Source organism: Toxorhynchites rutilus, chromosome 1 (genome assembly GCF_029784135.1).
Source record: "Toxorhynchites rutilus septentrionalis strain SRP chromosome 1, ASM2978413v1, whole genome shotgun sequence".
Lineage (NCBI taxonomy): Eukaryota > Metazoa > Arthropoda > Insecta > Diptera > Culicidae > Toxorhynchites > Toxorhynchites rutilus.
In genome coordinates, this window is record NC_073744.1 from 99,586,227 (window position 1) to 99,597,378 (window position 11,152).

The 11,152-nt window shown below is 44.0% G+C and overlaps 1 protein-coding gene across 1 annotated transcript; it reads right to left on the bottom strand.

Moving 5' to 3' along the window:
• Window positions 1–1,342: 1,342 nt before the first annotated feature.
• LOC129761235 (uncharacterized) lies at window positions 1,343–6,568 on the bottom strand. Its single transcript, XM_055758948.1, has one exon. The coding sequence runs from the start codon at window positions 6,566–6,568 to the stop codon at window positions 1,343–1,345; it is 5,226 nt and encodes a 1,741-aa protein (XP_055614923.1).
• Between the last annotated feature and the right edge of the window lie 4,584 nt (window positions 6,569–11,152).

Here is an 11,152-nt window from a genome sequence, read left to right on the forward strand (position 1 = left end):
GATTTTTTAATTGTTCGATTGTTAGTTACATGATATATATTATTTTATTCAATGTGAAAAATCATGCCGACAACGTATGATTCAAACATCTCATCAATCCATCATGAAATGAATGAGCAATAAACGTTTGAAATTGGACGGGTCGTTCATTTATTTTCTAACCGGGAAGCAGCTGACATACTACACTGCGCTTTTATGTACATAAAAAACCACTTTTAACATGCGGGGGAAAAATCTTATATGAAAATTGCCAGATGTCAATGTTGCCAAGCGTAGTTATTGATGGTTAACCCTTCCGTTACGAGCGTCGTCTATAGACGACATCCGCGCGACGAGCTGTGTGTACGAGCGTCGTCTTTAGACGACATGAAATTCATACTGCTCTTCGATCACACCAGCGCGATGTGCATACTTTTCGGCGCAGTGCTCCGTACAAGGGTAGCACTTCGGCGGAGCACACTGCCATAATGAAAGGGTTAAACCGACGCCGAACCGAACAGCGATGAACGCACCCATATCACGAACTTCGGCATTTGAATTGCTATTATGGTGCTACTCGCCCGTGTAGTTCGCGCAAAGACATCGGCAAAATATTATTTTAGAAAATTCCTTGAGGCATGACCGGAGCCGTTTCGCTATATATATATATATATATATATATATATATATATATATATATATATATATATATATATATATATATATATATATATATATATATATATATATATATATATATATATATATATATATATATATATATATATATATATATATATATATACATGCATACATATGTCATTCGCCTCCCTTACCGCATCCAGTCAGGTTGGTTGATGGAAAGTATGTTTCTGATGTGATAAGTTTCCTGTTAGTTGCACATGATCAAAGAAAATGTAAAAGTAAACAGTATTTTTGATCGTAGTTTTATATCATTTTTGTGATAAGTGGAAAACAATAAATTAAACTCTTTCGTTTCAAAGCAATATCGAAAGTCCTGAAAAGGACTGGAATGGTTGATAGGGCAGGATCGTGATTTCCGGCAGATAACTTATCCCAGGAACCACACTCGGATCACAGATAAAAAAACCGAACTTATGACAACGAATTTAATTTGCGATCTTTATTCCTCGAAGGTTGGATTAGGAAGAAGGTTGTTTCGTAATCTACTGGCTGTTTACCCTACGTTGTGTTAATACAATGCAGTACTAGAGCTGTCAACATTGGGCAACAACAGTCTTGAGAACTGTCATCGCCGCCACCTGAAATTACTGAATTTCACTCTGCCTAACTACTGTCACTTCAATACATTAGCGAATATCGATATAAACAGATGCTTATTTTAATTCGTATCCGAAACATTATTGGTTTCCTCATTTAATTTCTCTTCAATAGGTAGCAAGCAAATTTTAGTGATCGGACGACGAATGATTCCCTTGCTGGTTCGGAGATCGACGATACGGATAAGTCCATCTGGTCCGGGACTGGTGCCAACAATTCTCGCTAGCGGCCACTTTAAAGGTGCAAGAAATTCATCGACGATGACGACCAATCTGCCTGGCTGGATTGCAGTGTTCGGAGGGATGTACCTGTTTTCCTTTTGGAGCTCTTGCAAATAATCGTATTTCCATTGATGCCAGAACTGTTGTACTCGATGTTGGAGACGTTGATAATGATCCAGTCGACTGATCGGAATCTGGCTGACATCGGCGTCTGGAAGAGCTGACAGCGTAGTGCCAATGAGAAAGTGGGCCGGTGTGAGTGCGGCCAGGTCGTTTGGGTCCTCTGAAAGCGGTGTCAACGGCCGGGAGTTCATCGCTGCTTCTATTTCTGCCAAAACTGTGGCCATATTTTCAAACGAAAGCATCGCGTTACCAAGATGTCTGTGCAAGTGTTTCTTCGCGATTTTCACGGCTGCCTCCCACAATCCACCGAAATGTGGGGCCTTCGGGGGAATCATATGCCACTTGATTCCCTCGTTCGCACAGTAAGTGGCAATTTCTCCGGATGATTTTTCCTTCTGCAGCAGCTTATATAATTCGCGAAGCTCGTTTCGCGCTCCTTCAAAATTTTTTCCGTTGTCGGAATGAATGTGTGCGGGGCAGCCACGTCGAGCGATGAACCTTCGTAGTGCATTAAGAAATGCGGGGGTGGATAAGTCGCTCACAAGCTCGATGTGCACGGCTTTAGTTACGAAGCATACGAAAACGCTGATATAGACCTTGGTCGGTGCTGCTCGTTTGTGAATTGGCTTCATGTACACTGGGCCAGCGTAGTCAACTCCGGTGACCGAAAACGGACGACTTGGAGTGATTCTTTGAATTGGTAGCTGGCCAGTGTGTTGCCTGGCGGGAACGGGAGAGGCACGAACGCATCGAAAGCAGTTCCTCATGATGCTGTTTACCATCCGGCGTGCTTGAATAGGCCAATATTCTTGCCGAATGGCCGCGAGAGTGGCGCGGCCGCCTCCGTGCAATAGTTTAAGATGGTAATAACGGGCAACTAACCTTGAAAATGGATGGGAACTAGGAAGGAGAATGGGATGTTTGGTTAAATAGGGCTGGTCTGAGAGTCTCAGTCTGCCTCCTACTCTGAGAATTCCGTCTGAGTCAATGAATGGATTCAAAAGGCGCAAATGCGAATGTTTCGATACGACATTTCCCTTTTTCAGGTCTTTCATTTCCTCTACAAAAACGTCTGCTTGGGCGAGCTTAATTAATTTTAAACGAGCTGTTGACATTTCGTCCACGGTGATAATTTTCGTTTTCCCTGTGCACTCGATTGGTAGTTGATGACGACATGCTCTGATGAAACGCAGGCAATATGCTGTCAATCGAATCAAACGGCTGTACGAAGACGATATGCCAAAAAATGCATTCGTGCTAGGCCTGTTTTGAACCGCCGCCACCATCTTTCGTCTTTCTAGAATGTCTTCAGGTGCATTCTGCTGTAGGGATATCACTGGCCACTCTGCTTCGGGGAGTTTTAGCCACGTTGGTCCATGGTGCCAAAGATCACTGCCGAGAAAGTTATTCACTGTCATTCCTCTCGTGACGAGGTCCGCTGGATTCTGTTTACCAGCAACATGATGCCAATGGGATCCCTGGGTGGTTGTTTGTATTTCGGACACTCTGTTTGCAACAAATGTTGTCCAGGTGTACGGAGGTGAGCGCAACCATTCAAGTGTGACTGTTGAATCGGACCAAAAATGGGATTCGGAGAAGGGCATATCCATTGCGACGGTAACCCTTTTATGCAGCCGGGCGGCAAGTACAGCAGCTGACAGTTCCAGGCGGGGAATAGTGATACGTTTGAGCGGTGTGACTTTTGTCTTCGAGGCAATCAGCTGAACGTGGACATGACCTTCGGAATCAGTGGATCGGCCATATATGCAAGCACCGTATGCTTGCTGGGATGCATCCGCGAATGTATGCAGCTGTACAGTAGAATTAGGCAAGAATGCATAGCGATTGACTCGATAAGAGGAAATGTGTTTGAGTTCAGAACAATAGGTTTCCCATTTTGCTCGTATGCTGTCAGAAATTTCTTCGTCCCATCCACAAGGTTGCAGCCATAGTTCCTGGAGTAGCATTTTTGCGCGAATGATAACTGGTGCTGTTAGGCCAAGTGGATCGAAATGCTTCGATACCGATGATAATATGGATCGCTTGGTCGGACATCCGCCTTCCTCGGTCGAAGTGGAATCGAAATGTAACTGGTCTGCTACCGGTTCCCAGCTGACGCCTAATGCTTTGATTGATTCTCCGTGATCAAATTTAAACATCGGTTGGGTACCAATTTTTGATGGGTCGAGTCCTTCCAGCACGGTTAAGCTATTTGACGTCCACTTTCTCAACTCAAAGCCTCCCTTTGATAACAGCTCATCGAGTTCGTTGCGGGTTTGGATTGCCTCTTCTGTCGTGTCTGCTCCCCCTATATAGTCGTCTACATAAAACCCCTTCCGTAGCGCTGGACCCCCGAGCGGATAGCAATCTACTTCGTCCGTGGCAAGTTGCTGAAGAGTGCGGGTGGCAAGGTAGGATGATGGGGCCAAGCCGTACGTTACAGTTTGTAACTCAAAAGTGGAAACGGGTTCATTGGGATTGAAGCGCCATAGAATACGTTGCAGCGGTGTATCTTTTGGGTGGAGCATCACTTGGCGATACATTTTTGCAATATCTGCAACGAGTGCTATTGGGTATTTGCGAAAACGAAGTATTAGCGTTAATAATTCGTCTTGCACGATTGGACCAACTTGTAGCGCGTCGTTTAAGGAATGGCCAGTCGATGTTTTGGCTGATCCATCAAACACCACTCGAGCTTTCGTGGTTGTACTGGTAGTCTGGTGCGGTTCGTGTTCGCTAGCGGAAACCAGCCTCATATGTCCAAGCGACAAATATTCAGACATGAATGAGTGGTAATGGTCCTTCAACATTGGTTCTCTGCAAAGGCGTTTTTCAAGACAGAGGAAGCGACGAAGTGCTGTTGATTTCGATTCACCCAGCATTTGATCGAAATTGGAATGACGTGGTAGGCGAACAATGTACCTTCCCTCCGGTGTGCGTGAATGGTGGGAAACATAATGAGACTCGCACTGTTGCTCCTCCACAGAATAGTTGAGCCGACTCTCAATTTCCTCAATGTGCCAGAAACGTTCGAGGGCCTTATGGAGCGGGTCGGAAAGCGTTAAGTGACATGCTACGGGGTGTGATTTCAGCGGGGAATGGTTTCTACCAGTGACGATCCAACCGAAAACACTATCGATGAAGATCAAATTTGGCGCTTGCTCGATACGTGTTCCAGAGTTCACGAAAGTGAAAAAATGTTCTGCTCCGAGTAGAATATCAATTGCACCGGTCTTGTTGAAGGTTGGGTCTGCCAAGAACAGATTAGATGATGCACACCAGTTATCAGTAAAAGTGGATACAACGGGTAAATCAATCGTGATGCGGGGCATGACGAGAAAGTCGAGACCGATTTCAAAATTGCACTTTCTCGATCGAATGGTAGTCCAAACTGAGTGTTTGATATTTGAAATCGCCTCACCTACACCGAACACAGGAATATTTATCTTGTTGCGCTCCAGTCGGAGGAGTTGACAAAGTCTTTCGCTGATGATGTTCGATTGTGAACCATTGTCCAACAATGCTCGTGCGGGGTGCGCTTTTCCGTTGGCGTCGATAATCATCAAAACGACTGTGGACAGCAGAATGCTTGCATTTGATGATTGGGATGGGTTGCTTATCTGAACGGTGGACGCATTCGTGGATGATCGATGGCTGGTCGCTGCAGTGTCCCGCCTCTCGTTGGATTTCACTGTATATGCGGCAGTGCGGGATGTGGATGGTTGCTGATCAGCATCGGTTGGGTGATAGCCAGGGTGTAGTAACGAATGATGTCGTTTTTTGCAATGACGACAGGAGAATTTTGATTGGCAATTTCTGGCAATGTGATCACGGCGGAAACAATTGTGGCAAAGGTATTGGTTGTTCACGAGATTTAAGCGATCAGAGATAGACATTTTATCGAATCTGGGGCATTGAAAAACCGGATGATGTTGATCGCAGGAGTAACATTTTCGTTGGGGCGATTCAGCTGCAGTATGGGAGACGGTTTTGTAGAACGATGGTTTGCGAAACAAGGGTGGTTGTTGGCTCAGTGCTGGTTGGGATTGTTGGTTCACAGACATCGATTCCAAGACACGGATGCGACGTTGCAGGAATTCAATTAGACAATTGTAGTCGGGGTTTTCTGCAGTGGTAGCGAAATCTTCCCAGGCTTTCAACGTACCGTCGTCAAGGCGCAAACAAAGTAGGTGTTCTAGCATTGTGCTCCAAGCATCGATCGGTTCTCCAAGCTGTCGGAGGGTTTTGGTGTGACGTTCAAATTCGTCAACGACGGAATGCAATGCAGCGGCGGTTTCTTTTTTCATCCGTGGGCAATCCAGAAGGGCTTGCAGATGACGCTTTTTAAGCAAATATTCGTTTGCGTAGCGCGAGACTAAGGTTTGCCAAGCGATGGTATAGTTGGCGGAACTAATGCCGATAGATTCGATCAGCTGTGCTGCCTCTCCCTTAACCGCAGCGCGAAGGTAGTGGAATTTTTGGATGTCATGAACTTCCGGGTTAGAGTGAATCAGAGCAATGAAAGTGGCGTGAAAGGCTAACCACTGATTGTAGTCACCGTCGAACTCAGGTAGGGTTATTGTTGGCAGTTTAATCCCAGAGAGCCCAGAGCATGCAGGTTGAGGGATCACATTTGTTGAAGAAGGTAAAGCGGGAATATAGGATTGCAAGTTGGCTTTTATTTGGAAGAGTAGAGTTTCGTATTGGGAACGGAATTGCAGGTTATGCGTCATACCTTCGTCGGTGACTTCTAGGTCTTCGAGCTGGGATTGCACATTCTCCAGTCCGATCCACACGGTGTCCAGATGTTCGATACGTAATTGAACTTGGCCTCGATCCCGTTCCGCCACGTAATTCTGGACGAACTGCTCCGCTCTCTCCAGAGATCCCATCAATATGGTTCGCCGGTTAAGGAGCTGTTGTTTCGAGTGCTCATCCGCCATTGCAGAAACGAAAATCTCGCTTTGTTCACTTTTCAAGGCTAGTTTTCTGCCTTGTATAATTTAAATGCAGGAACAATGCTCAGGATTCCAGCGATGCAAGCGGAAATTAACGGGAACTTTTGGTGGTTTTCTCGCAGGGGAAATAAATTCTCCGATTGGCAGCTCAGCAGTGCAGTAGATGCTCGGATTTCCGTAACAGTTAGTGATGCAGATGTCGGAGAATAGAGAAAATCTCAAACCACCTGTGGTTAACTCCTGCACACGTTGGAATAATACGTACCGTGTACCTGTACGTAACAGGCCTTGAATTTAATTCGAAGTTCCAGCTGGAAGGTGGGTGCAGAGTTTTCTCGATGGCGCTCGAATACAAAAGGTGATTGTCCTTAACAATGCCAGCGCAATGGCAATAATCCAGAACAATGGTGATGAAACAAAAGGATGGCGGATGCTGTCGATTTCCAAGTGTGATAGCGGGATTACGGGAGGAAATCTTGATCCTGGTCACGGCACCAAAATGATAGGGCAGGATCGCGATTTCCGGCAGATAACTTATCCCAGGAACCACACTCGGATCACAGATAAAAAAACCGAACTTATGACAACGAATTTAATTTGCGATCTTTATTCCTCGCAGGTTGGATTAGGAAGAAGGTTGTTTCGTAATCTACTGGCTGTTTACCCTACGTTGTGTTAATACAATGCAGTACTAGAGCTGTCAACATTGGGCAACAACAGTCTTGAGAACTGTCAATGGTTAAATGGGTTGTACGGAATCTGCTGCGTGCTAATGTGAGGTTTCAGTCGGATGTAGCAGTTGTTAACTTTTTGGCAGCGGTAGTTTTTTCGGAGTCGCTGCTGCTTTCCTTGGTTTTGGCATCTTCGGCTTCTGTGTATCGGTTTGCAAGGTTTTCGTTGACAACATCACGGTGAGCTAAACAACGGATAGCGGGTTTGATACACTGGATGTTGTCATGTGGAACCTTGCGATACACTCTTCCTCAACCGGATCCTCTGTCTCCTTTACCTCCATAACCGCATCCAATTGTATTGGTTGATGTGAACAGGATTACCAGCAATGCACACTAGAAGCACAAATGTTTATCGATCTGAGCGTCCAACAAGAATGAGAAATCTGACTGAGTAGCAGCAGCAGCAGCAGCAGTAGAGAAAGAGAGCATGCCTGAAACTCTCTACTCATGATGTTTGTTGTTGCCAACAGTAGTGGACCGATGCGAGACACAGCTCGATTGTTGAGGTTCAGCCTCGATGTTTACCGCCGCTGTTGCTGCTACTGCCACTTATGTGAGACACAGCTCAATTGTTGGCCGCTCAGATTCGATACTGCACTTTCACGATGCCAAGATACGTTCTCGCACTTCTGACGGAGAGAGCGTGCCTGAAACGATCCGCTCGTGATGCTTGCTGCTGCCACTAGTAGTAGACCGGTTTCAACAACCGTTGCTACTGTTTGCCGCTGCTTATGCTGCCATAGAAGCTCGATGTGAGACACAGCTCGCATTTTGACCGCTCAACTTCTATGCTCGCCTATATATTAGCCGCTTTCACTGCTGCTGCTCTCCACTTGTTGTTGTCAGTTCCACGTCCGTTGTAAGAATGAATTAGATCCACGAATGCTCCTTCCTTTTATATCATTTGGTATGTGTGAAGTAGGCGCCTCCTACTCGATTGCCATGCAGCTTGCCGGTGAGAGAACGAAGCGGGCGCGAAAAAGAAATGACGTCAATTTCGACCAATCAGGGCTGGGTATCTCTGTTTGGATAGGGGTTGAATTTTTTCAATTGTTCGATAGTTAGTTATATGATATATACTATTTTATTCAATGTGAAAAATTGTTATGGAGTGCCGTAATCGTTTGATGCAAAAATCTCATCAATCCATCATGAAATGAATGAGTAACAAGCGTTTGAAATTGGACATTTTTCACGATGCGATCGATTTTCATTTTTCAATTTGTACCCCAATATGTTCCCGAAAGACGTAATCCTACGTCAAGAAAAAAAAAGTGAGACACATTCATTTTTCGTGAGGACATCGACAAGACAACATCGTTGCCTAACGTACTGGAGGAGGTGGACGGCGAAGGATCGACACATACACGCGCAGAATTCTTTCCGTTTGGATACCATTCAGCATCGAGAAAGTTCCGAAAAGATCTAATCATTGCTGAAAAATAATCTGCCAGTTCCTCTGGGAATTCAAAAATACATTCATGTGAAAGAGTTTATTTGAATGTTTTCTATCAATGTAACACTGTGACCAAATATGTTTCAATCAAGTGCTATTAACAGATGGTTATCGAGTTAGCATTAACCACTGGTGGGCTTCCAGTATCGAGGAAAATGTGGAAATATCTAATCGTTACTGAAAATAATCTGCCAGTTCCCCTGGGAATTTAAAAATTCATTCATGTGAAAGAGTTTATTTGAATGTTTTCTAACCATATAACACAGCGATCAAATACATTTGATTTTGTAATTTTTCAACCAAGTGTAATTAGCAGGAAAGCTTCTGAAGCTTCCCCATCAGTAGGATATTTCCGTATCCAATATTGTATGCGTACGCAATCGATTATTGCTCAGTCGCCGAAAGTTTAGAGCTCAGAGAGTTCATTCCCCTCTAGTTTGCCTTCCAAATTGCCATCGTAAACCACACCTTCTCTCGATTCAATCACACACAAAAAGCATACTTAAGCGATATTCTGGTAGTGAGACACATTCATTTTTCGTGAGGACATCGACAAGACAACATCGTTGCCTAACGTGCTGGAGGAGGTGGACGGCGAAGGATCGACACATACACGCGCAGAATTCTTTCCGTTTGGATGCCATTCAGCATCGAGAAAGTTCCGGAAAGATCTAATCATTGCTGAAAAATAATCTGCCAGTTCCTCTGGGAATTCAAAAATACATTCATGTGAAAGAGTTTATTTGAATGTTTTCTATCAATGTAACACTGTGACCAAATATGTTTCAATCAAGTGCTATTAACAGATGGTTATCGAGTTAGCATTAACCACTGGTGGGCTTCCAGTATCGAGGAAAATGTGGAAATATCTAATCGTTACTGAAAATAATCTGCCAGTTCCCCTGGGAATTTAAAAATTCATTCATGTGAAAGAGTTTATTTTAATGTTTTCTAACCATATAACACAGCGATCAAATACATTTGATTTTGTAATTTTTCAACCAAGTGTAATTAGCAGGAAAGCTTCTGAAGATTATCCTTCCCTATCAGTAGGATATTTCCGTATCCAATATTGTATGCGTACGCAATCGATTATTGCTCAGTCGCCGAAAGTTTAGAGCTCAGAGAGTTCATCCCCTCTAGTTTGCCTTCTAAATTGCCATCGTAAACCACACTCGATTCAATCACACACAAAAAGCATACTTAAGCGATATTCTGGTGGTGAGACACATTCATTCCACACCGACCGTCGACAGAGACGGACGTGTTTGGAGCTCTATTTACTACCTGTTTTTTAAAAGTTATTTATTTCTCTTTTCAGATTGTCTACCTGCGATTCATCAACCACCTGTCTGCCCTTGAGGACTGCGATAATGGGGAAAACACGGTCAACCGACCCAGGCATACCACATGGAACCAACAAACGACATCGATCGGATACCGGCAAGGAGCCAATATTAGAAAGAAACCGCTATGCTTTATTGGATGGCCACACTGGAGAGGAACCAGTCAATGTTGATAAAAAGGTGAAGGTACCGCCTTATTTCACTACATCAAAGGACATCGGTACTTTGAGATCCGAGCTACTGGCGCAGAAATTGCAGCCGGTGTTCAAAATGTGCAGCATAGGGATTAAGATTACCTGTCCCAATTTGGAACAATACAAGATCGTTGGAACGTACCTGAAAAAGAACAATCATGAGTTTTACACTCATGATATACCTTCTGAAAAACCATTTAAAGTTGTACTACGAGGTATTCCTGCCATTGAAACAGAGGACATCAAAAAGGAACTAGAGCAATCCCATAGTCTACAACCGCTGGCTGTACATCGGATGACAAAACACAAATCACAAGACAATGGCTTTTCCAATGTTTTGTATCTGATCCACATTAAAAAAGGCGGGTGGGTAATGTCGGGGACATAACCGGAGTGACGTAAGACTATACAAAGGGGACACCTTTTGTTAAAGATATATTTTAAATATGTTGTTTTATTGACGTAGGACTACGTCTAACCGGAAGATATAGGGGGTGAAATGGAAATCTAGGCACTGAACAAGTAGGAAAAAATGCAAGATTTGGAACGCTTATAACTCGAGCATTTCTCAATAGATCGCAAAGGTTTTTGCATCAATTGATAGGAAATATATCTACGCGTCTATCATAACGAATAACAATTCATTTTTCTTGAGATAAATAATTGAATAATTGTGAAATATCAACCATTGTCCAAATGCACTATGTGCCCATTTTTGATTGGTCCATTTTGTGCTCCTCAAATCGTACCGACCAAAACGGGCAACCAGAGCAGCAGCGAAATACAATGAAGCACGATTGGAAAGGAAAAAGAAAAAGACGGGTGGGTAATGTCGGGGA